Source organism: Buteo buteo, chromosome Z, assembly GCF_964188355.1.
Source record: "Buteo buteo chromosome Z, bButBut1.hap1.1, whole genome shotgun sequence".
NCBI classification, from domain to species: Eukaryota; Metazoa; Chordata; class Aves; order Accipitriformes; family Accipitridae; genus Buteo; species Buteo buteo.
The window spans coordinates 74,398,616-74,425,858 of record NC_134204.1 but is presented as its reverse complement, the minus strand read 5'-3'; the positions used below and the strand labels follow the sequence as shown (position 1 = coordinate 74,425,858).

The following is a 27,243-nucleotide window of genomic DNA, read 5'->3' as shown; positions in this document are numbered from 1 at the left end:
TGGAAGAAGTGACATTTGGGTAATTATGTAAACCCACCTGTTTGCAAGCATTCTGAGGATGGGGTGGGTGGCTTGGGAGGGTATTTCCTGTTTAGCTGGATTGCCAATATTTGCCTAGTAAATGTAGACCTGTGTTCTGAGTTGCTGCTTTCTTGTACTTTTCTTTAATCTTTGAGTTTACTGGTTCCATGCCTTGAAAAGTTTTATAAAATACATATTGAGTTGCTTTTGCTGTTACTGCTAATATTCCTTTCACAACCATCCTTGGGCATAGTTTATTACCAAACAGGCTTACTAGTTGGTACCAGCAGTTCTTGCTGATACTTCACAGCATAAATACAACTTTAATGAAAAAATTACTAAAGAAATAAGAATAGGTAATACTGATGGCATTTTATTGTCTTGGTGTGAGCAGAAATATTAAAAGCCATCAAATAGCAGCATCTCTGTTTGACAGCACCATTGAATCCTATCCATGTGTTGCCATAAGAAGAACCAAGTATAAATAAGGGAAGCTTGTCTTATCAGTTTTAATTCAAATTTATATTGCTGTGGGAAAAGAACGGTCCCTTAAAATACTGTGGACTAGAGTACAGAAGCTGAGTTCAGAGCTGTACATGCATTAGTAGAGAGGAAAGAGAACAGTTTGTTAAGGATTACAGGTTGGGTTAAACTGTAAGAACTTCAGCACACAACAAACTCCACTTCAGCTTGGATTTCTGAGCCTTATAACTTAAAATAAAAGCACTGGTTAGACTCAGAAATACAGGCAAGGGGTTGCCTGTACTTTCAAAGAAGGTCTCTGTGCACGTCTGTTGTGTGTACCTGTGGGCTTTTGCTTGTGTAAGAAGATGAAAATGGAATTCCATATTCTGGGATTGAGAAGCACCACATTAAAAGACAAAGCTTATTGGTATGTAGGTCAGCCCTGAATCTTTGTTTAGAATGAAACTTAACAGTTTGGCCTTTGAAGTGGTAGTAGGGTCTGTGAATTACATAGGAATAATAAACCATAACTCAGACAGTTGTGTTGATTCATCAGATTTGATGAGATAGCTAAGGATTATAAGTAAAAAATAAACTACCTAGTTACAGGTAGTAGTTCAGGTCCCAATTAAAAGGATGGGAAAACTGTGTTTGAAATTGCACTTTTAAAATTAGAGCAAGACATTTAGGCAGGTGAAATAGTGAATAAGCTAAATAAGTGTCTTGCATTTATGTATGGCTAATCATCTCTAAGCCATGCTAGACAAAGCCTTATAAATTCAGAACATGGAAATTATAGGTTGAAAACCAAAAAAAGGTGGGGAAAAAAGTGATTGTCAGTGATGTTTTCAGTGAAGAATTTGTTCTTGAGTCAACTGCTGTAAGAAATACTGGTCATCCGTGCTTTCCAGCAGGAAGTTAGAAAACATATCTTGAAATCTGGTGTCATGGGCTAAATTTTATTTACATAAGGTGTTGAGGGCATGAACAGACATCAGATCCTGTTTATTTCCTGAATCATCTGGTGAAATTCATCCTGTGTTTGCAGCATATGTTCTTACATCTAATTACATGTGCTCCATTTATCGTCAATTAGATCTTTTTGAACATGGTGCATTTCACTGTAATGCAGATGTCTAAAAGAGGTCAGGTAGTTCACATTCCAGACAACTTTTTCCTTTCTATTGACTGTTAAGGGAGTCCAAAAGATGCTTCCATCATAGACGTACAACATTAGGCCACCTGCATCCCATCTTCAGAACAAAAATGTGCAACAGCTGCAAAATGTGAACCTGTAGATTTAGTAGAAGCTTGAGCAGAGAAAAACCATGAGTGAGCATGATCATGATGTTCTAGTCTTTGTTTCACAGCCAGTACTTTACATGTCTGTGCGGTCCAGCAGAAACAGCCAACAAGACGTTCTGGTTAAGAATATGGTATTTCTGTAAGTTGAGCTGGAAGGTCCAACACAGAACTGATACCTGAAGAAAGTGATTGAGCAAAATAGGAAAACAAAATGGGAAATTTCTCAGGAGGTTGTGCTTAAGCCTTCAACCAGCCCATTGTGATTTTGAAGGAAAAAAGTGAAGCTGGAAGCAGCAGATTCTATAATTGCAAGAAGATTATGTTACTTCCAAGGTCTACAATCACTAGTGATAATCAGATGATACCTTGAAATCTATAACAGGCTATGTACCTTCTTTAGCCATTCCGTTACACAGTTTATATGACAGTGCATACTAAAACGGCAAGAAAAATAATTACACCAGAAATGTCCTATGGTGTAATGAAATCTTCCAACATATATACAATTGACACAAAGTAATGTGAGATGGTTTTTACCTTGTCCAGTTGTTCAAGGAAGAAGGAGTTTGTACCAACAGAAAGGAAACTGAATTCATACGTAAATGTCAATACTAAAGACTGACACTGACCAGAGTTTCTTCAGAAAACAGAAATTTATGTATACTGTGACAATATGTAAAGAATACCTCTATGCCATCATTAGTTTTTCTCCCAGCTGAAAACTTTTCTATACCCTAGCATTTTTGATGCTTTTTTCATCCAAAATGGTAGACATAGGATAGAAAAGTTGTCAGCTGAAAAAATGGAAGGCTTAAAGGAGAGTGCGGGTAGTGTCTGCATCAAGGTTCTCCTATTGTATTACTAGCAATTTACTTGTATAATAGCAGTTGGGCATGGTAGCAAATAGGGGATAATGCAGTAGCTTTTCTTTTTTCATTCAGAAATGGCCAGAATTAGAATTTTAAAATCAATATCTCCAATCCAGAAAGACCATTTCAATTTGCACTGAGCCGACAGAAATGGTATCTGAAACACACATTCTCTCAGTTTATTTGTTCAGGGTATACATTAATTTAGAAAGCATACCTTTGCCTAGCACAGAGATTAAAGGGTGGAAAACAGTTTTATAACAGTAGGAGTTGAAATAGCATCTCTTTCAAATGGTTGCTGCATGCTAGGTTTGCAAAACTTTATCTGTAATACTGCTCTTCCTCCTCTATTTTACAGACCAGCATAGCAATACAGTAGAACAAAGATTTTCTTAAAGGAAAAAAAAAAGCATTCATAATGTAAATAATTATTATTTGATTTATATTCCAGTTCTCTGACTTGCAGCTTTGATATCTTGATGATATTGCTAGAGTTGTGATTGCTAAGGAGACACAGTTTGAAGGCCTATGTAGTTGATTCCCAGATGATGATATTATTTGCTCTGCCCCTGGGCCTCACACCTGCAGACTCGTAAAACTCCATGGGATTAAGACCTAATTACCTTTCACAAGTGATTGTCAGGAGGTAATCTATTGATATTGGAAAGCAACTTCCTTCAAGAAGAGACTGACTGGCTATTGTAGTCTCTTCTCCTTAAGCTGAAAATAATAGGCTTTCTGTTTTCCACATAACAGGCAGAAATTTCAGCCCTATCTAGTTTCAAGCGGTTCAGAAATAATCAAGCATATCATTATCGTAGCAAGAATCACTATACTGTCTGCCAGGTCTCGAGGTGTCTTTATTCTGTTTCTGCATAGTCAGGTAATTCACCTATTGAAATTAATAAAAGAAAAATGAAATACCCTCAGCTAAACTTAAAAGAAAAAGGATACCATGGAACCAAAAGAAGTGATAGTTAAAAGAGAAATTCCAAAGATATAAGCAAAGGTTGAATACTCAGTTTCCACTGAATTCCAGTGGGTGTGGTATATCTGACTTTTGAACATCACAGTTGCCTGTGGGTCACATGAAAATGACAGGGTTGGATACATCTCTCTTCTGCAAGATTTTACATAAGCCATTTCTCCTTTAAACTAGCTTTCTGTTTATAATCCATCTGTTTTAAAATTCTAAAAATGCTGCTTTTAGCTTGCTAACGTTACAGTAGTATTCAGAAATCTCACTGTGGGGACACTGTCATGCTTTCTTTTTTAACATTGGTATTCAATAAAACAAACAGAAAGCTAGGAAGCAAACTCTGTTGAAGACTACTTTGTGGGAGGAGAGCTGGTAGTTTGTGCTCTTTTGGCTTCTGTCTCCCTTCGTTCTCTTTATCCCTCATACCCAGCTCCACCACAAATGCACACTCTTCAGACTAGAAACAATGATAGAGATGTAGTCAGTTTCTCATCTATCAAATGTCTGGCACTTTAAAGTCTGGTGCTTTTAGGACTGCAGACAGCTAGTAGTCCCCTTTTTGCTTTCCAAGTAAAGTAAATAGACCAATCCATACATGTATCATGATAGCATAACAGAGTTTAAGTCCATATACCAGTTGTTCACAAATTTTAACAGTGTGTACTGAAGCCTAGGACATTATACTCTTACATACATATATAGATATAAAATGTTTTAAAATTATAGTAATCTTGTTTCACCTCTTTGTAGAAAATACTGGTTTAAAACATTCAACACTCCTGAATTCTAGGACACATTTAAAACTAGGCAATTTTAAAGTGTAGGTTTTTAGTTCTATAATGGTAGGGTAATTATCAAATTCCTACATAGTTGTCTCATGATGAGGTCCATTACCATATTACTGCTATAAACAACTAAATTAGAATGTACATGTATGTATGTCTTATTGTTTGTGAATGTCTGTCTGTATATTTATACATAAAAATCAGTGCTGATCCCATGAAATAAAGTAGGTGTTAAACTTAATTTTTATAAAAGTTGAAGACTACCCTATTAAAATACAAAATTCAGACATAGCTCCACTTCAACTTTTACAGTTAGTACTATAGCATGTAAATTTATCAGTAATGACTTCCATTATTTTTAATCTTCTTGTGGTAGACCAATTTCTTCCTATGTATCTTAACTACAGTCATTAAGTACCAATATTTAATATTGCAGAAAATCAAGGAGCAATGTAACCGGAAACTGTAAAAAGTCATAGAATAGCTTCAAACATGCCAGTACAAAAGTTCTTATTACAAAATTCCTGGTTAAATCATGGGACACTTTGCCTGAGCATGGGCTGCATGAAGTTAGACTAATCTGGAATATTTTTTATTTCCCAAGTCTCACTTCAGATGTGCTTGATTTCTGCAATTGGAATTTCTTACTTTTTCCTTGTGGCAATTTAAGTCAATCTATTGTAAATCATCAAGTATCTATTAAGATAATATACAACAAAATACTAGATCTGAAATTAATATTATAATCTTGAACTTTTTCTTTTCATTGGGATTTGTTTCATTGGATCTGATGTCAACTTCTGTATTATGGGTAATTTTGACCAGTCCATCATTATTTTAATATCTGTTCCACTTATGTTACTAGTATATATTTTTTACTTGTGTTATCCAACCAAAATTAAGAACAACTGCTAATACGTAGAAAGATAAAATTCTGAAGAGAAGTCTATATCAGTGATGATTCATCTGAATACAAACCACAGCCTGCTGTGCAGAAAATTGTTTTGTCTTTATTGACTGAATAGGAAAAGATGAATTGTGAGAGCTGACACAGAAAAAGTGGAAAAGCCATAAAATCTAACACTATGATGTTCTTCAATTTACAAAATGTTTTATTGCATGATGTAGAAAATCTTGGATAAAATGATGTCATAGCACTTCAAGAAACTCTTACAGGAGCTGACCAAAAAAGGGAGGCTGTTCTCAAGTTAGTCTTGAGCAAGACAGCAGGATTAATTCAGATGATACTCATAGAATCACAGAATAGAATCATGTTATGTCCAAACATGTGAAAATATACCTAGTAATTTTTTTAAAACAGCCATTGTTCAGAAGACCTGGAAGGAAGTAAAAATTTCAAATATTTTCTGCATATTTAAATTATAAAGCACTTAGTAGCTGGGTGAAAGAATTATAAGTCAGAAAGATGTAAATACACTGAGCAGTCCAGATGAAAAGATATTCAAAATCACTGCAATAGAAGACCAGGAAATTACAAGAATTAAGCAGCATGACTTCTTAAAAAGAAAATTGTGTTTTATTGATCTCTTAGAAACTATTATTTACTTTGGCAGTATTTAGTTGATGAGGTGCCAGCTTATAAAACTTTAAAAATTTCCTCTCCCTGAAATGAATCACAGGCTGCTAGGTTTCTATAATGTGAGAAGAAAAACTATCCTGGATCACAAACTAAAATATAGAAAATGGAAAGCTGGATTAAAAGGTTAATTTTCATAATGTCTAAAGGTTAACAACAAAATGCCTCAGTATTCCTTACTAGGTCTTGTGTTTGATACATTTTTTGATCTGTAAAGGTCAGCAAGGAATGAGGTAGCAAAATTTGTGATGACACAAAGTTATGAAGGTGATTCTCCAATTATTTGGTATTAACCACTGAGACTGGTCCAAATTATCTTCATGGTTATCCAGTCCTGATTATCAGTCTCTGTGGTTTGTAGGCATAAATCTTGTGTCTATGTAATTCAAACTCTGATAGTGAAAACGTTTGCAGAAAAACTATATACAAAACCATCTAAATAATTCAATGAGAAAATTGCATAATTGTTGTATTGCCTATGTGCAAGAAGAAGGTGGAAAATAACATTTGTTTCTTTTCTGCATTGCCTGAGTTTAGTGATTTGATTGCTACAATTTTTACTTAATCATAAATTTAGCAATATTAGCAAATGAGGCCAAAATTACATGGGAAGAGGTATTACCACATGTATATACAGAAAGGGTATGATGAAAAAGCACAGGGTAGGATTTTTATTTGCCACGTATGAAAGAGGACAGTGTACAAGAAAGAAACCCCTTGATCCTGATCACTTATGGTCAGAAAAACCATGAGATTTATAGAACTGCTAATCAATTAGGTAATTGTTTTGGTAATTCAAGTATTGATTGCCCAGATCTCACAGATGTTCTGTTAAATAAAGCTCTGCTTTACAGATAAGTTGTACTCTAATCTCTCTTGGAGCTAACGGATCATGCTTCACCAAAAAAATCACTTGGCACCTCTTTCGGTTTCTTATTGTGCTCTCCTGCACTCCTCAAGTCTTCCAGTCCGCCAGCTGATTCTCTCATTATTAAAGCCTTATTGAGGAATTTATCTTAGTTGTTTTAAGGACTTGAAGTTCCACCTTAAATTCTTATGATGTGTCAGGCAGTGGAAAAGAGTTAGATAGCTAACTCACAGCTTTCATCAGTAGGAACAGGATGTAGAAGTATGTGGTGGGTACCATAAATCTTTAAGGAAATGCTTCTACTGCCATCCCAAAATGTAAGTAACTGTGAAAACATACTGGCTTTCCTGAAGGGTTTGGAGTTCAACCTGAATTTGTTAATAGAGGGTTCTGTTCTAGGATACCTGGTGTATATACATGTGAGTTGGGAAGGTCATTACTGGAAATACTCCTGTCAAGCATTGAATTGTATGCTTGTTTTGACAGAATCAACAGTCACAGCTGAAAACTGGATTGCAAATTCATTAAAGGTATTTCAGCATTCCTCACAATATTGCATATTTTCCATGAATTCTTACCTCAACTACCCTATATATTGGTATGAACTCTAATTTGTAAAGAACACATATTTTTGTGTTGACCAAGGGATTGATGGCATAAAACAGTTCTCTCCAGTCTCTCCTTAAAAGGAAGTACTTTGAGGCCCTACAGAAAAGACAGTTCTTTGTTTTTCTTCTAATTTTAAGCATAATAAAGTGGTAGTATTGAATCTGTATTAGTTTTGGCCAGTAAATTATTCCTAGTTTGGTGACTTATAATGAGTGACCAGAAATTTTGATTTTTACTCCTGGATATATTAAGCAAGCAGAGACATAGTATAGGTATAAGCAAAGCCCAGACAAATGGGTTACTGTGACTAGAAGACCTGGCCAGGAAAACGGAGAAGCAAGGCAGCTGCAAGCAGAGAAGCACTGACTTGCAGAAAAGACATGTAGGTGACATCTGTTATACTGGAATCAAAGGAACTTCATGGACAATTAATAAAGCCTTGAAGCACCTCTGTAAAGTCAGGTCTGTCTTACTATAGCAATTTTTTATGCTGCAAATCCAAGCGTCTTCTCCAAATTGATGGAATTGGCAATGGCCACACAAGCAGTAGCACCCCGAAGTCCTGTCTGCCTGACTTCTCTAACCACAAGAAAAAATCTTGGCATACATGTTACGCTAATTCCAAGTATGCTGTTTTTAAATACTACATATTCTGATTTTTCTGTTTTTTCTTCCTTGTTCATGCTTGAGGAAACAAAAAGTGAGTAAATGTGTTACTCCATGTGTATATGTATACAAGAGACAGGGAGAGGGGTGAATCCCAAAATGCTGGTCTTGGTTTGATTAACGTGTTTGCTGTGGTTTCTGTTATTAGTTTCTTTTAGAAGTTACACAGTGGAGAACAACTGTGTGTTAGTCCTGCTTTTCTAGAAATAAAAACGTGGCAATATCATGAGGTTTTGGGTTTGTGCTGGGGTTTTGGTAGCCAGGGAGGAGGCTGCAGGGGTGGCTTCTTTGAGAAGCTGCCAGAAGCTTCGCTGGCTCCAAGTTGGACCCACTGCTGGCCAAGGCCAAGCCCATCACCTATGGTGGTAGCACCTCTGTGATAACAGGTTTAAGAAGGGGAACTTGCAGCTGAGAGGGGAGTGGGATGTGAGAGAAAGCCCTGTGCAGACAGCAAGGTCAGTGAGGAAGGAGGGGAGGAGGTGCGCCGGAGGAGGGGATGCCCCCACAGCCCGTGGTGAGACGGCAGGCTGTCCCCCCCCGGCCCGTGGAGGGGAGCGGGGCAGCAGATGCCCACCTGCAGCCTGAGGAGGAGCCCACACTGGAGCAGGTGTGTGCCCCCAGAGATGGCCATGGCTCCATGGGAAAGCTCGTGCTGAAGCATTTTGTGCCTGAAGGACTGCAGCCCATGGAAAGGACCCATGCTGGACAAGTTCATGAAGAATTGCAGCCTGTGGAAAGGACCCATGCCAGAGAAGTTCATGGAGAGCTGTCTCCTGTGGGAAGGACCCCACGCCAGAGCAGAAGAGTGAGGAGTCCTCCCCCTGAGGCGGAAGGAGCAGCAGAGACAACGAGTGATGAACTGACCCCAGCCCCCATTCCCCTGTTCCCCTGTGGTGCTCAGGGTGGGAGGAGGGAGAGAAAACTGGCAGCAAAGCTGTGCCCAGGAAAGAAGGAGGGGTGGTGGGAAGGTGTTTTAAGATTTGGTTTTACTTCTCATTATTCTTCTTTTGATTTAATTGGTAATAAATTAAATTGATTTTGTTTTTTCCCCAAGTTGAGCCTGTCTTTTGCCCGTGAACATAAGTGGGGAGTGATCCCTCCCTGTCTTTGCCTCAATCCATGAGCTTTTCTTTTTATTTTCTCCTCTTCATCCCACTGGGGCAGGGGAGGGAGGAGCAAGCAAGCGGCTTCGGGATGCTTTGTTGCCAGATGGGCTTAAACCACAACACGTGGCAACTTTGTTTCTGCTTCTTTGTTAAAGGATCAAGAGTACAGTCAGTCACATCTTTCCCTGGTGCACTCTCTCTCTCTCATTTTATTCTATTATTGTGCGATTTGCAGTACCTAGGGGTGACTGTGTATTTTCCTGCCTCTTTTGATTATATATAATAAACGTTAATTTTTGTGACATTTCAGAGTCATTGTAGAAAAAAAAAAAACATTTGTAAGAAAGAGGAAGAAGAACAGAAGGGAAAAACCTGGATTGCATATTACCTTTTAATGACGATAATAATTTTGTAAACACTGTTTCAAAGAGCTTTCTAATATTATATACCAAAAAAACCCTTACCCTCTTGGTATCACTGAATGTGATGAAGTCTGGATAATGTTTCAGTTTTAGCATTGTAATGAATTTCCAAACACACAAAACATTGTGAATGACATGTTGAAATTTTGTCTCAAAGCACTGATTTATACTAAAAGTGCCAAAAAAAGTTTACATCTTAAGCAGCGTTGTTGCTGTGATAGTCTAACGATACAAGTGAGGCAAAGTTTATAAGGGAAGGAAATACATGTTTTATTGGACTGTTTTATGTGGAAAAGTATGAGATTTGGGGCAAATAAGTCTTTTTTTTAGTCATATGCAACAGAAGTATAACAGCAAAGTCACAAACCAGATGCAGTGGGCAAGAGAAGAAAGTTCTGTTAAGTTAAACAATAAGAAACCCTGTTTCAGGAAATGCTCATGTCCTACTGAATTCAGAAAATTGTTCAAATATGTGGTTAACTTTAAAGTTAAAGGGCAGGTTTGATTTTCATTAGTGGAACACAATAGATAAGTACTTGTTTGCCTAAAAATGCCTTTTCAAGTTACATTCTAAAAGAGGTATACAGTCTGAACCAGACATGAGAGCTACTTTAAAGAAGAACTTTGCTTGCTGCATACAAGAGCTGAGGGACAAAAAGAGTTAATTTCTGGCCCTTCATGAATCCATACACTTAAAACATGGCATTCGGAACATCTTGAAAACAACTACAAAAAAATCATTGAAATGAGCGCCCACAGAAGATGGTTTCTAATACAATGTCCTGATGCCTGCACTTGTGTTATGAAAAAGTAGGAGAGAAGCAAAAGGAAACACTGACTTATCCAAATTGGTAGGATTCAAGGTCAGGTAATCAAATAAAATCTCTGGTAGCCTCACTTTCTGTTGTACTTAAAATGAATCACAAGTTTATTTTTAAAATGGCGTGTACTGTTCCTGATGCTCTGAAGAGAATGTAGCAACAGAAAAAAGTTTCAAGAAACTTACAGAAAATACTTTTCTTTCCAGAATCATCTGCCACTGGTAAGACAGTGTTTCAATTTGGACCGTGTCGTTCATAACTGAATACAAACAGGGCAACAGTTAGCAATATCTGATACGAGAACAAAAGAAATTAAAGGAGCATCTTTGATAAGTTCTTTAATAGAAATATAGACCCTCAGTATCACCATCATAAGGATATAATCAAATTAAAAGAAAAAGAAGTAAATATATAAAAATCTAGTGCTTAATCTAGTGCCTTAATTAAGCTCCTGAAAAGAGACAAACCTTATACTGAAATGTGTGGGAATTTCTGTCGAGAAACAACCTTTGACTTCAGGCAGCATACTCTAGAAACCATGTCAAAATGGGTCATTTAACACAGGCAACAGTGTGTCAGGAGATGCATCTTCTTTGACTATAGAGAAAGCCTCTGGACAACTTTATCTTGCAGTACTGTTAAATTGTCAGATGACTGAAGTTGGGAAAGATTAATATGTTCTTTTTCTCATCATATATGGGAAGGATGTCTGATGTCTACAGTGAGCTCAGAGGGAAGGTTGGCTAGGTGGAAGTTGGTGAAGGGGTTGTGTAAAACTGTGCTGAAGTAATATTAACACAAACTTCCACTGGTTGAGGCGCCTTGTCTTGAAATTGAAAACTAGGATAAATTGTTGTGATAATTTGTACTGATGTATTGTTCCTGTGTCAGTCTCAGTGAAACAGATCAAGCTATGGGTTGTCGGTTTTTATCATTAAACGGTATCAAAGTACAATGGCTTCAGTCATGCAGGCTGATCCACTGCTGCTAGTTTCATGAGCAAGGCCAGCGGCATTTTCTATTATACTGACACTAACAACTCTCTGAAGAAGGAAACTGTAATTTAATTTTTTCTAAAAAGTGCAATTCATTTGTGTGGTACTATACGAGCGAAAGTAACACAAGCACAAGGGGTATATTTTTTTTTATTTCTCTGTGGATAACGCATTAACTTGTGTAGGAAAAAATGTCATTTGAAAGGAACAAAAAAGGAAAGACAAGACAAATTAACACTGAAAACACTGAAAGTACTTCCTAGTCATTATTCTAGGGACAGAATACTTTTACTACTAGTTCTTAAATATACCATTATAAAATGAATATGCCTTGTAAAAATAAAATTATGTCTAGATGTTGAAGACAACTTCACATATAAAATTGTACTATTTAATTGTTTTAGAAGTCTAATTTTTGCTTTTTTTATTAAATCTTTCTGCAATCTCCGTATGCCAAGAGCTATTTTTTGCTTCCCAGTGAGAAGTTTTCACCATCAAAAGTACACATTAAAAAGATCTGCAGGTGAATAACAGTAATACACATACAGGAAGAAATTATTTGTGGTAAGAAGACACACACCATGCTAGAACATGATCAGACAGACTGTGATGCAGTCCTAGCTCAACAGGAGACTAAAATCACAGTGGGAATTAGTAACAAAACCAGCCCTTAATTCTCAGGCTTGTTCTTCCCAAAATTGGTCAGTTGTGAGCTGTTGTGCCACTGTCATTGTCTGCTCACAGTGAAGCTCCATTCATTTTCCATTCCCTCACTGTGCAGAAAAGACAGTCTGAACAGGATGCTGATATTTGCTGCATTTCTTCCCTGTCCCCCAAAGTGTCTTTGTATTCCTGCTCCACGGACCAGAAAAACAGATATTGGTTGTTATACAGGTCTCCAGTTAAGAGGGAGAGAGGGAAGGAGGGGGACAGAGAGAGAAAGGGGCGGGGGGGGGGGCATAGAAGCCTGGGGAGGGAGGAGAGAGGGAGAAAGAAGGGGGGACAAAGAACGAGAGAGGAAGGAAGGATGGAAAGAAAAGAAAAAAGAGAGAAAGAAAAAAAGAGAAAGAAAAGGAAGAAAGAAAGAAAGACAGGCAGACATCCCTACTGGATGAAGACAAGTCTTGTGAGATTGTCCTGCTCATGGTAGCAAAACAGGGAACAGAAGCGGGGGGGGGGGGGGGGGCATAGCAGAGACCAATTTAGCAACACCCCATGGAAAAACAAGTGTGCAATTACACTTCTTTTTTGCAAAGTAACACACCATTTTGTGGATGAAGGAGCACCCTGTTGTTGTGAGCCACAGTTGGTTCAACAATACTAAACTTTATTAGAGCTGTCATGAGCTCAGACAGAGTAGTGCCAGTCATGGCTCTGGGGAACACAATACTATGTAGGGTTTTTGTTTTTGGAAAGAGGGACACATACAGGATTTTACCCTGGTAATATTTTTAGGCATTCTTATTTTAATCCTTATTTTTTCATACTCTATGATTCTGCCCAGCAATTTCTTCTCTATGTATAGCTGCTTGTTACACATTCTTTTGAGTGCGTGGGTGGTTTCACGCTGTAGGCAAGACCACAGCTGTAGACAATACCGGCAGGCATCAGTAGCTGTTTGAGAATTCCTTTCTGCAGAGTGCTGTTTCTTTGATTGATTACATGCCAGTTTTCAGTTGGGGAGGGGTGCTTTTAGATACTCACAAATTTAAAATAAAGTAGACTGAAAGGAATCTGATGGGAGAGAAGGATAGAAGTAAAGTAGATGTGGATGAGAAATGCAGATGTCTCAGCAACTCATGTACATTTCACTGCAGTTCATAAATAGAACTCATACTATCATTATGGTGATCATATCAACAAATGCTTTCTCAATGTGTAGTTGCCTTTTTACGCACCCTCATACATGCCTCTGCTCTCAAGGTGCTAGGCAAGTTACTGCTTTGGACTCTGAAGACATGTATCAGCAGCTACTTAAAAATGTGCAAATTTTTACTCAAAATTTATCCAAACCTCAGAAGTGAGTAATGCAGTGCAAGGTTATTCCATGTTTTTAACATTATATATTCCACTTATTCCTGTGGGATACAGTCTTTAAGATGACTGTGCTGACTGCCAGGTACATGGAATGGAAAAATTACAGCTTTAAGCTTCCTTCAGTGTTACATGTTCATCAAGTGTTCTGTAGTATCACACATGAAGCAGTCTTCTTCCTGCAAGGCAGAGAGAACCTCATGTAGGAGTGAGATGATTGATACAGTGCATAGCTAAATTTTTGTTTCCTTTGCTTTTCTTGTAATTTAATACAAGAAATTGTGAGGCCTTATCCAGCTGATCTGCAAACCTCCCTTTAGAGCATTTCAGTGGAAAACAGCTTGGGTGTCCAGTATAGAGTTACTAATGTATAGCTGTCATTTAGAAATGAGACTAGAATGCTGTTCATGTAATTCTGGCAGAATACACAAAGCTTCTAAATGGGGCCATAAATTACACCCAGTGCTCGTACTGGGTCTTGCTGCTATTACAGAAACCAATATAAATTCTATACACAGAACTTGTTAGCAACCATCCTCAATAAAGATCAAGCTCTCTGTGCTCATTGCTCTACAGAATACTGTGATACAGACTACAGACTGATTCCTTCACAGACTGTAGTATGTTCAGCATTACCCCAATAACAACTCAAAAATCTAGTGGATTTCCTCCGACTTGCAGTGGAGGTGGGATTCATTTGGTCCTTTGCAATATGTTTGTCAAAACAAAGAGAAAAAAGGAGAATTTGTTCTATTTGGGGGATAGCTTTTATAAAGGAAAACTGTCATTATTGTGCATGTTCATGATGAGCATTGCCACAGTATTCATACAAGGCTCTTGACTAGTTACAGAACTGTGGATAGTGACAAATATTAGCCCCTTTGTCTGTAACAACATACCTTTAAATAGCATAAGTTCCATATGTCTTGTTCCCAAATAATTTTTCCTATGCAAAAAATAATAAAAAAACACAGTAGAGAACAGCTGCAGTTATTCGGCTGAGCTGTGTTTTCTTTGCAGTACTCTAATTCCACCATTTCAATGGCACCACCTGTCAGACAAGTAACTGTAAAGCACTTTATAACCTCTGCTGATTTTACTCTTATTTAAACTAATGGCCTGCTCTGAATAGGTGCTCTAGCCCTGTAGCTCCCAGCAATGTCATTATGAACTGTGGGTGTTCAAAACCTCTTCAGACTGGGCCATGAATCCTTATTTGTGGTGTGTGCTTTAGCATGAAGTTGTCCAGCTTGTTGGCACAGAAGGTTTTAACACAGGCTCTTTTCATTTTGTTGAAAATATGTGCCTATTTGTGCTTCATGGCTTTAGCTTGTAAGCTCTCCACTGCAGAGTCTGTCTTGATTTTTGTGCCCTGCACAATGCCAGTAATGTTGTTGGCTTTTAGATAGTAGACTAGAAGGATAACCCTTTTACAGCTTCTTACAGGCACTGCAGAACTTCTTAATCATGTCTCAGCAATACAGATCAGCAGTAGTGCTTTGCAAAGAAGCAGGAATAGTCACCAGACAAACTACTTTCTAAAACAGCTCTAAATTGGGGAGGAGGAGAGGTGCAGCCAGACTGAATCCAGTGTCTATGTACCTGTAGCAAGATGATCAGAGGAGAAACGGTCTGGGGCAAATGAAAATACCTGCATAGTGTTTTCTGATTATGGTTTGAAGAGATATGAAATCTTGTCAGAATAATCTAGACAGTGCTCTGGAATGTGGGAATTTAATGAGATTAGCACAACATTTGGGACTTTTCCAGGGTATCATCTAATTCTGCTCTTTTGGTGTGTATGGTTTAGGAGTCAGATGCTAGCAGTGTCTTAGCTTTAAATCTGAACTCACACTGGATCTGGTCTCTGTGATTCTCATCTTGGCCCTTCTCTGATAATCTACGAAAACTTTTATCTAGCTGGATAGATTATTTTGCTTGATTTCTCTGTCTTTAAAATGCATAGATGGCTTTCCATTTTAAACAGGCTGAGGCTAGAGCCTCTCAGAGATTCAGGTGGCTGACAGCAAGAGTGATGCTTTTCCCAAATGCTAAACCAAATAAGTCAATTCAAGTATAATGGAGCAATACAGACCCAGACCACAATCTTTCATGTGAACTGAACATAACCATAGGGAACCAAAAGAAAGAAGCTGAATTTTAAAGGCTTAATGTTAAATACAGCCAGACAGGTGCACATATTGTATTGAGACAGTGAAGGTCTGTTCTCACCAGAAATTTATAAACCTCAGTAAAATCTTTCTGAGTCTTAGTTCCCTCCTGTGTTAAGTGCAGATGGTGCACATGCCAGATACAAGTCCAGCATCACAGCAGAACAAACAATACAGTCTGCACACTGGCAGTTGAAAATCACTACTGCTGGCTCTAAAACCAGTGTGTTCCTTAAAAAAAAACAACCAAAGAATAAAATAACTAAAATAATATCTTTCAACAAAATTGCAGTGAGACTACCCACTTTGAGATATTCTGTGGTCTGTAAAAGAGACTGTGAACATTGTACGGCGATGAATAAGTGAAGCTTGTAGCTACTATGGGGAAAAAAAAAATCTTATTTTAATTCAGGTAGAAAGAAACTGCTTCCTAAATTGCAGCTGCATCTTAGAAACAATAGAGGCAGGAAAAATAACTAGAATCATAGAACATCTCAAGTTGGAAGGGACCCATTAAGATCATTGAGTCCAACTCCCTGCTGCTCACAGGACTACCTAAAACTAAACCCTATGACTAAGAGCATTGTCCAGACATTCCTTGAACTCTGACAGGTTTGGTGCCATGACCAATTCCCTGGGGAACCTGTTCCAGTGGCCGACCACCCTCTCAGCTAAGAACCTTTTCTAATGTCCAGTCTGAAGTTCCCCTGATGCAGCTTCATTCCCCTTCCTCGTGTCCTATCGCTGGTCACCAGAGAGAGGAGATCAGCACCTCCCCCTCCGCTGCACCCCTTGAGGAAGTTGTAGACTGTGATGAGGTCACCCCTCAGCCTTCCCTTCTCCAAGCTGAACAAACCAAGTGACCTCAGCTGATCCTTCTAAGTCTTGCCCTCAAGGCCTTTCACCATCTTGATTGCCCTCCTCTGGACACACTCTTAATAGTTTCATGTCCTTTTTGGCTGCCAGGGCACACTGTTGACTCATATTTAACATGCCATCAACCCAAACCCCCAGATCTCTTTCCACAGCGCTGCTCTCCAGCCTCCTATGCCCCAGTTTGTATGTATAACCAGGATTTCTTCATCCCAGGTGGAGAATGTGGCACTTGCTCTTGTTAAATTTCATATAGTTGGTGATTGCCCAGCTCTCTAGCCTATCCTAATCTCTCTGTAAGGCCTCTCTAGCTTCAAAGGAGTCCACAGCTCTTCCTAATTTAGTATCATCAGCAAACTCACTTAATGTGCATTCAATTCCTGCGTCCAGATCATTTATAAAAACATTAAAGAGCACTGGCCCTAAAATTGAGCCCTGGGGAAGCCCACTGTGACTGGCTGCCAACCTGGTGTAGCCCCATTTACTATAACTCTTTGAGCCTGACCCGTCAGCCAGTTGCTCACCTGACATATTATAGACCTGTCCAGCTGTGTGCTGGACATTTTGTCCAGAAGGATACTGTGGGAGACAGTATCAAAAGCTGTGCTAAAATCCAAAAAAGCCACATCTACTGGCTTCTCCTGGTCACCTAGATGGGTGACCTTGTCATAAAAGGAAATTAAGTTGGTTAAGCAGGACTTCCCCATCGTAAACCTGTGCTGGCTATGTCCAATGACTGCATTGTCTGTCAAGTGTTTTTCAGTAACTCCCAGGATAATCTTCTCCATAATTTTACCAGGCACTGAAGTAAGACTGACAGGCCTGTAATTACAAGGGTCTTCCTTCGTGCCCTTCTTGAAAATTGGGACATTGGCCAGCCTTTAGTCAATTGGGGACCTCTCCAGACACCCAAGACCATTGAAAAATAATGGAGAGAGGTCCTATGATGACATCAGCTGGCTCTTTCAGTACTCTGGAATGAATCTTATTGTGCCCCATAGACTTATGTACATCCAGCTGGAGCAACAAGTTTCAAACAGGTTCAGAGTTGGCTGGGAGTTTATCATCCCTTCAGTCACTGTCTTCTGAGTGTGAATGTCAATGTGTTGATGGCTTTACTGGGGCACTCACTAGTGCTTCAGTGATGGGGCTCTCATCCCATTCACACATTTTGCATCCCATTGCAATTCAGGGGTGGAGCACAGGCTCTCCAGGACCAGCAGGAGGGTGCACACACATTCAAGGACCAGAGAAGAAGGCAGTCCAGGCAGGCAAACTGTCCGGCTCTTTCCCAGGTCCCAGGGGACATGACTTCCATGGTCTCCTAGGCCATGTTCCAGTGTTGGGATTGCTGTTCAAAAAGCTTTTTCCCTGCAGCTGCCTTCCTATGCACCTGCTCTCACAAGCAGGCATCAGCTCTTGAAAAAAATCTGCTTGCTTCACTCTTTTACTAGGCAAAAAAGTCAGTCCTGAGGTTTGGATCTAGGACATCTTCCTGCAGCTGTCACCCAGGGGGATAACAAGGCTGATACAAACCATGTGAACATGCACAAGAGCCTTCAATGCACCAGCAACAGCAAAATGACTTTTCTAAATTTAACAGTTCATAAATCTTACAGGACAGCAGCCCATCCAGTGGGGTTTTTTTAATTCTTCCTTTCAGGTCTTCCTCATATGTCCAAAAACCTAAATGTACATGCAGGACATGCACAGGATCTGCCTTTGCCTTTCTGCTCAGCTATTCCAGAGTACAACAGGCATCTGCCAGCTCACTCGTGCTCTCTCCCTCTCTCACTCTCCCTCCCTCTCCCCATTAACAAATAATGTGCACAGGTGTGCAAGCACATACATACATATGTACATATGTATGTACATACATTTTCCTGCCCCAGCTAATGGAAAAGAAACTAATATATTTTCAAGGCACAAAGCCCTGTGGTTTGAAGGAGTTGTGTGATCTTGTTCATGTAGGTAGCCAAGGATCAAACTGTTATTATCCCAACTACACTCACCAGGTGAATGATCTTAAAAAAAGTTATTTTACAGCTCTGCATTTCTTTGCCCCTATGCACTTAATTTTCATCTCAATGCCTTGGACAGCAGCTTGTCACTTAGTTCAGGCTTGTTCTGTGCGTAACATACTGGATACTTAATCTCTAAGAGCTACAGGTTTTCAAAAGATAAATAGTAATATTGTCACACATACTGGTTCACATGTTTTTTGGTGAGCGGACAGCCATATTATTCATCAGAGTTGAAGACTTAGTCGTGCACTGGTTCACTCTACACCTCATGCAAACAATTCCTTAGACCCAAGCATTTAACAGCATCCCAAGGAGGGGACATTTCCTCTTCTTTCCATTGAACTTTACTCATCCAGAAGACCTGCCTCAGTTAATTTAGTTCCTCTTCTGGAGAACACCGAAAATGTACCTAGGTGAGCAGGTTACCTAGATAGTCTCGGGTCATTTCCAGGACCTCTGTCACCCCATGGCAAAGGCTGTGAAACCTACTGAACTGCAGACAGCCCCAGCTGCTGGAAAGTGAGACTTGAAACTTGTTGAAATGGAGGAACTGAGCATCTCTGACGTTGCTGATGACTATCTACCAACTAATGAGATGTTCAACAGGTATGCACCTGTTGTGGTTTAAGCCCAGCTGGTAACAAAGCACCACGAAGCACTTGCTCACTCCTCCCCCACTCAACCCCGGTGGGAGGTGGAGAAAATATAAAAAAACACTTGTGGATTGAGACAAGGAGAGGGAGGGATCCTTCACTACTTACGGTCACAGGCAAAAGACAGGCTCAACTTGGGGAAGAAACAAAATCAATTTCAATTACTACAAATCAAAACAAGGATATTAGGAAGTAAAACCAAACCTGAGAACACCTTCCACCCACCCCTCCCTCCTTCCCGGCTTAACCCCACTCCTGGTTCTCTCTCCTTCCTCCACCCAGCAGCACAGGGGGACAGGGGATGGGGGTTGGGGTCAGTTCATCACACGTTGTCTCCGCTGCTCCTTCCTCCTCGGGGGGAGGACTCCGCACTTGGCTCCTGCTCCACCGTGGGGTCCCTCCCACAGGAGACAGTCCTTCATGAACTTCCCTGGCATGGGTCCCTTCTGTGGACTGATATTCAGTCACACACTGCTCCAGCACGGGCTTTCCCATGGGGTCTTGGCCATCTTCAGGGGCATCTGCTGCCCTGCTCCCCTCCGTGGGCTGGGGGGGGACAGCCTGCCGCCTCACCACGGGCTGCGGGGGCATCCACCTCCTCCGGCGCACCTCCTCCCCTCCTTCCGCACTGACCTTGCTGCCTGCACAGGGCTTCTCTCACATCCCGCTCTCCTCCCCCGCTGCAGGTTCCCCTTCTTCAACCTGTTCTCCCAGAGGGCTCCCGCCATCGCTGACGGGCTCGGCCTTGGCCAGCGGCGGGTCCCACTCAGAGCCAGGGAAACGTCTGGCAGCTTCTCACAGAAGCCACCCCTGCAGGCCCTCCCCCGCTACCAAAACCCTACCACACAAACCCAAAACAGTGGTCCACTAAATCCAGCACCACTGCCAGCAGAAGTCTTCTTGCCTAAGCCTACAAAATTATGCCAGGTGAACCCTGCAAGAGATGTAATGAGTCTCATTCCTACTCAGAGCCGATTAACACAGCCCGGTTCCCTTCAGCAGAAGTAGGTTGCTTAATAGCAGCTGATGCCATGGACTGGCTTGCTTATTCACGCTTTGCAGGTGGGTGCAGTGGGAGTGTTGAGCTGGCTTACCCAAAGCAGCACTGGAAAGCCATGGTTGCCTGTGGCAGAATTCTGATTTCCTAAGCTGAGCACACTGCCCTAGACATGGAAAACAATCCTTTGCATTTTAATGCCAATTTCCTAATAACACGTGTTATGCAAAACAACCCCACGAAGTTTCCCACGGTGTAAATGTCTCTCTGAAATACTGATAATGCTTTTGACAGGCTGCTCTTTTCTAGTGTTTGCAGCACACTGATGCCATGCAGCACGCAGCATGCAGCTCCCTGCGTCACCGAGCTGTACGGGGCACCGTTGCTGCTAGCAGCAGGGCACCGGCTCTGCTCTGAGCGTGCAAGGCCTCCCAGCTGGGGCTGCTCAGCCTCGTTCTGCCGGGGAGCAGGGCTTTCGCTGGGACTACCTGCCAAAAGCACGGGCAGGCGCAGCCCTGCTTTTACACGGAGCGGCACCAAGCCACAGCGCTACGTACCGAGGCCGTAGCGACCAGCGTGGGCCGGCGGGGGAGCAGAGCCCTGAGACGTGGGGGCAGAGGGCCAGGAGCGGAGGCGGCCAGGCCTGGGGTGACGAGCAAGGGGGCGCGGGCTGGCCCGGAGACCCCCTGCCTGCAAACACCTCCCCCGGGAGCAGCCCTGGGGCCGAGCAGAACTCCCCCCAGGGGGAGAAACAAAGACGTAGCACCCGGGCTACGCGGAAGGGGCCGTCAGCTTGAGCATCCCACCCCTCCCCCGGCAAAGAGCCGCCTGGTTGTACCCCAGCTCCCTCCCGGCGCCCACCGACCCCCGGCTGCGAGGGACACCCGAGGGGGCAGGCGGGCGCAGCGCCGAAGGCAGCCCGGCTGGCCACAGCGAGGCCGCCCGCACCGTTAGTGACACCAAGACTCCTCCTGTAGCCTTTGCTCCTTTATTTTCTTTCTTTCGCGAGTAAGTAGACTGAGGCGACTAAGGAGAGCCTCCCGGTGCGCTTCAGCCGCTGCTTCGGTAGGTAGCCCCCGGGGCGCCCGCCTACTGCGGCTGGCGTGGCGGCGCCCTGCGGGGCCGGGGAGAGTGCTGGGGGCCGGGGGCCCTCCCGTCTGGGGGGCGCCGGGGCCCCCCGGGCGAGCGGTCCCTGCCCCGGCCGGGAGCGGAGGGTCTGCGGCCGCAGCCCTGGGCAGAGGGACCCGCCGCCGCCGCCCGCCCCGGCTCCTCCCGGGGCCGCTCCTCCTCCGCAGGGACCGGCGCAGAGGGGGGGCGGCCGGCACCCCGGCGGAGGGCAGCCTCCGAGGCGCTGGGTCGGTCCTCCCTGCCGGAGGCTGCCGGGCTGCTGGGGGCGGCGGTGGGGCTGGCTGCGGGCCTGTCGTCCCCCAGCCAGACGGCGCGGGGGCCCTGCCGGGCCAGGTGCCGGCAGACGGCCGCGGCGCACACCCGCACGGTGGTGGCCACCAGCCGGCGGACGAACGCGGCCGCGTCGCCCGGCAGGCAGTTCTGCAGCCGCTGCGCCAGCTCCTCCTCCTCCAGCCCGTAGAGGCACAGGTGGGCCACGACGGTGCCCTCGGCCGCAGCCACCTCCCACCACCGGTGCTGGAAGAGCGCCCCGAGCTCCCGTCGCAGCCAGGGCAGCAGGGGCCTGGTGTTGTCGGGGTGGCTCTTGAAAAAGTCCGCCCAGGCCGCAGGAGGGAAGCTGCCCGCCTGAGCCGAGGGCGCCGGCCCCGCGGCCCCCTGCTCGTGCTGGCCGACTTGAGCCGGCGGCTCCGCGGGGCTTGGGACGTCGAACACCAGGCAGTCGTCGTCTGACCGTACCGAGAACAAGACGGCCGTCGTCCCCGACCTGCAGAGGGGACAGTTTGGCCTCTGCCACGCCCAGCGCAGCGCGCAGCCTAAGCAGAACTGGTGGAGGCAGGGTGACATGTAGGCCATGTCATCCTGATCGTCGTGGCAGATGGGGCAGCTCCACTCGCTCTTGGCAGCCATGCTCTCCGCGTGCTGTGGCGGGCTGGGGAGTGCTGAGGACGAGGGGCTGCTCCCTCCCACGGGCGCCGCAGCGGAGGGTGTTTCGTGCTGCAAAAGGGAGAGAGGCCACGGTCACTCGCTGTCCTGGGGTGGGGAGGGGAGGGAAGAGGAGGAAGGAAAGCCCAGGTCCCTCGTGAGGGACACCTTCCTGGCCCCTGTGGTTTCCCCGCTGCTCTCTGCTGGCCAGGGCCAGGCTTGAGCTGTGGGGCTGGCAGCTTCCCGAGCCCCATTGCCTGCCCCACAGCCCCCCCGGGGGGAGGTTGATGCAATGAGACCTTGTGTCTCCCTTGGAGCCTGCAAGACAAAGTCCTACAGGCTGTCCGCACAGTCCAGCACCACCGGCCATCCCACCGAGCTCACCTGATTCCTCCCATGCAAGGTCCACAGCAGCCCTGCCAGGAGGGGTTGACTCACTGAGTCATGGAACTGTGGACCAGCCCAGGATGGAAGGGACCTCCAAAGATCATCTGGTCCAACCTTTGGCGGGAAAGGGAGCCTAGAGGAGGTTATCTAGTGCCCTGTCCAATTGGGTCTTGAAAACCTCCAGTGACGGGGACTCTACCACATCCTTGGGGAGGTTGTTTCAGTGAATGATTGTTCTCACTGGAAAAAATTTATTTCTAATGTTGAGATAAATCCTCTCCCAGTGCAATTGATACCCATTTCCTCTTGTCTTCTGAAAAGAGAAGAATAAGAAAAGTAAAGAGAAAAGAAAAAAGGAAAGAAAAGAGAAAGAGAAGAAAAGAAAAAGAGAAAAGAGGAAAGGAAAGAAAAAAGAAAAGAAAAAAGAAAAAGAAAAAAGAAAAAAGAAAAGAAAAAAGAAAAGGAAAAAAGGAAAAGGAAAAGAGAAGAGAAAAAAGAAAAAAGAAAAGAAAAGAGAGAAAAGGAAAGAAAAAATAGAAAAGAAAAGGAGAAGAAAGAGAAAAGAAAAAAGACAGAAAAAAGAAGAGTAAAAAAGGAGAGGGCAGGGGAGGGGAGAGGAGGAAAGGAAAAAGGAAAGTAAAGTTGAAAGGGACCTACAGTGATCATCCAGTCCAACTCTCTGACCACTTCAGGCCTGAGCAAAAGTTAAAGCATGTTATTAAGGGCATTGTCCAGATGCCTCGTAAACACTGACAGGCAGGGGGCATCGACCATCTCTGTATGAAGCCTGTCAGTGTTTGACCACCCTCTCAGTAAAGAAATGCTTCCCAAAGTCAAGTCTGAACCTCCCCTGATGCAGCTTTGACCCATTCCCAGGTGTCCTGTCACAGGATCGCAGGGAGAAGAGCTCAGCACCTCCCTCTCCACTTCCCCTCCTCAGGAAGCTGCAGAGAGCAATGAGGTCGCCCCTCAGCCTCCTTTTCTCCAAACTAAACAAAACCACGGTCCTCAGCTGCTTTTATTAGGTGAGGCTGCACCAAGCTGAATACAGCGGGATAATCCCCTCTTTTGACCAGCTGGTTGTGCTGTGTTTGATGCGCCCCAGGATGGGGTTTGCCCTCTTGACCGCCAGGGCACACTGCTGACTCCTACTGAGCCTGCAGTCAACCAGCACCCCCAGATCCCTTCCTGCAGGGCTGCTCTCCAGCCTCTCCTCTCCCAATTTATACTTGTGCTCAGCGTTACTCCATCCCAGGTGCAGAATCTGGCTCTTGAACTTGTTAAATTTCATACGGTTGGTGATTGCCGAGCTGTCTAGTCCATCCAGATCCCTCCATAAGGCCTCTCTACCCTCAAAGGAGTCCACAGCTCCTCCTAATTTAGTATCATCAGCAAATTCACTTAAAGTGCATTTGATTCCTGTATCCAGATTGTTTAGAAAAACACTGAAGAGCACTGGCCCTAAAATTGAGCCCTGGGGAACCCCACTGATAACTGGCTGCCAGCCTGATGTAGCCCCTTTTACTATGACTCTTTGAGCCTGACCAGTCAGCCAGTTGCTCACCCAACATATTATGGACTTGTCCAGCTGTGTGCTGGACATTTTGTCCAGAAGGATAGTGTGAGAGACAGTATCAAAAGCTTTGCTAAAATAAAAAAAAAAATGGGGAGAATATGTTATCTGTATTGCTGGAGATCTTTGTGAACAGACTACACAGACTCCTTACAGGAAGGTCTTACATAGATGCTTAGATCTAATGAACTATTCAGCCTTATGAACTGTTGTGGTTTAACCCCAGCCAGCAACTAAGCCCCACACAGCTGCTCTATCAATCCCCCCCACCCAGTGGGATGGGGGAGGGAATCAGGGGAAAAAAACCAACAAAACTCCTGTATCGAGGTAAGAACAGTTTAGCAGAACCAAAAGGAAGAAAATAACAGTAAAATGACAACAATAATAATAAAAGGGTTGGAATATATGAAACAAGTGATGCACAATGCAATTGCTTACCAATCACCGACTGATGCCCACTCCGTTCCCAAGCAGCGATCCGTCCCCCCGGGGCCTACTCCTCCCCAGTTCATACACCGGGCATGACGACACATAGTATAGAATACCCCGTTGGCCACTTTGGGTCAGCTGTCCTGGCTGTGTCCCCTCCCAACTTCTTGTGCCCTCCAGCCTTCTTCCTGGCTGGGCATGAGAGCTGAAAAATCCTTGGCTTAATCTAAGCACTACTTAGCAACAACTGAAAACATCTGTGTGTTATCTACATTCTTCTCATAGTGAATCCAAAACACAGCACTATACCAGCTACTGGAAAGAAAATTAACTCTATCCCAGCTGAAACCAGGACATGAACTAAAAAAGTTTTCCAGTGGTTCAGTTTTCTGTAGTTCCATACCACTTCAGAATTAAAATTAACTGTGTAAAGCTGTGAATCAAACTTCTGTATCAGATTTTCTTTGAAGTTGTTTTTGTCTTGAAAATTGTGGGCCATGTACATAAAAAAAGTGTGTGTGGTGGAAGTTCCCTTCAATAGGTAAACAGCTTGCATACAGACCTAAGTATATCTGTATGTGATAAGTAACATTATATAGGCATGCATTACTGTACTTGCTACTTTAAACAGAGTTTTCTCCTATACATAAACCTGTTCTAAATTGTCTTGATTGATTTCAGTTTGGACAGACATACTTTAAATTCAAACCATTTTTGATGTTCTGGCTCTGCTTCTATCAACGACTTCCTTCTCTGAGTTTGACAGTGGGAGGTTCATCCCCATGCAAGTAACAATTGCTAGGGCTATGCTGCAGGCACCACTTAAGACGACAGGGCTTGAGTGATTCATGGGAATGTGCTGACTCTCTGCTGAGTTGTGATTTTCATTCAAGCGAGAAGAACCTTGTCCTTTAGTAGTTGCAGTATAGGATAAGAAATGTCAGAGTGAAGTCAGTCAGTTTCTTGCTGCTTTAAGAGAGATTAACTTCAGAGAATTTTTTTTCCCCTTGAAAAAGAATGGAGAATTCTCCACCCATCTTTCATGGAAGGATGATTTATTTTTCCCAGCTCTGTGTCAGTCACAGAAGCTTTGATACAGGTAGATCATTCAAAGAGATGTTGTCATCAATCACAGTGAAGCAGTGTTATAAATGCAGATTTCCCCCATGTCCCCAAACAAAACATATTGTGTCATTGTAATACAAAGACAAAACTGCAGCTTCACAAGCAAAACAAAATACAGCTTCAGCTGTGCATGTTTCAGTGAAAAGAGAGAGGAAAAAAATGTTGTTACCAAATTATTGTAGTTGGATTCACCTTGCTTGTTTTGTGCTAGACTGCCTTTAGGTATCAGAGATCACCATGGAGCTTTAATTAAATGTACTTTGAAATCTACAGGATAATTTTATTTTGTTCTGCTGAAGGCCTGATCAGGATGGATAGCCTTTTGGACCGTGGGAGATAACTGGAAACAGACTTGTATTTTGTATGAGCTTCCTCATGAATTTAGGCATTCTGCCAGTGGATAACACATTTGTCTTATCCCCGAAATCCTGACCCCAATAAACATACATGCAAAAATGCTTGAAGTTAAAAATAAAAAAAAAAGGTTTATTCCTGAAACAATGTTCTAGCCCAGTTCAGTGGCATGCATATTCATATCAATATTTTGATTCTATATCTGCACTTTTACTGTTTCTGTTATTGCTGAATTTGGGTGTTTTGACAGTCAAGATAACAACAAATCTGAGCTGCAAGAGTGATCTGTTCCACAATAATCTAAATGTAGTGACCTTCCAGGCATCCTGCACAAGGTACTAAATCCCTACCTTTTTTTTATAAAGGCAGAAAGATCTGTTCTTAGAGTAACAGAATGATAAAGACATATTTATTCTTCTGTTTTTCTAGTTAACAGCCGAACTTTGTGTCTAATGCTGAGGGGCCATCTAAAATATAGTTGGGAATTAATAGGCCAGCATCTGTATTTCCCATTTAACAAAAATAAATGGATAAAGCAAGAAAAATGAGTAACTAAAGTAGTACTGTGTTGGAAAGACTGCAAGTAATCATTTTCTCAACTGGAGCAGATTTTATGATGTAAATTTATACCTTTCTACACTCAACTCTCTGCTTACAGTTGCAGTTTTGTATCATCCTGCTCAGCTGTAGGACAGGGTTTTTCTCGTTATAAAGTTGTAAACTCTTTGAAGCAGATGCTGTCTTTTTTCTTTTTTTTTCTTTTTTTTTTTTTTTTATGTATCCACGTAGCTCTTGGGACAATGGAGTCATGACCAAAACTTGGGGCCGCCACTGCCGCTGCAGTGTGCAACATTGTTTTGGCTCTGTAGGACAGCACTTTTTCCTGGTTATTGCAGTGTATCATCTCATCAGTCCTCTAGCGCTGTCTGCTTCTTTACACTAGGATTACAAAGGATTTTCACACTGAAGAGCTAGCGTTTCAAATATAGTTCCAGCCTTCAGACTCCTTTGCCGTCCTTTAGAGCTGAAAAGGCCTCTCAATCCTTGGTCACCTTGAGGGCAAATT

General features: G+C 42.8%; 1 protein-coding gene across 1 annotated transcript; it reads right to left on the bottom strand.

Moving 5' to 3' along the window:
• Window positions 1-21,303: 21,303 nt before the first annotated feature.
• Window positions 21,304-24,772, bottom strand: LOC142027100 (uncharacterized). Its single transcript, XM_075020755.1, has 2 exons — window positions 24,708-24,772; window positions 21,304-22,381 (listed from the first exon to the last, which is right to left on the bottom strand). Exon 2 carries the CDS (start codon window positions 22,292-22,294, stop codon window positions 21,350-21,352), a length of 945 nt encoding a protein of 314 aa, XP_074876856.1. The 5' UTR covers window positions 22,295-22,381; window positions 24,708-24,772; the 3' UTR covers window positions 21,304-21,349.
• Between the last annotated feature and the right edge of the window lie 2,471 nt (window positions 24,773-27,243).

Bases quoted from the DNA above. Each gene is read 5' to 3' on its own strand.
- LOC142027100 (XM_075020755.1), bottom strand. From the start codon at position 22,294: ATGGCTGCCAAGAGCGAGTGGAGCTGCCCCATCTGCCACGACGATCAG.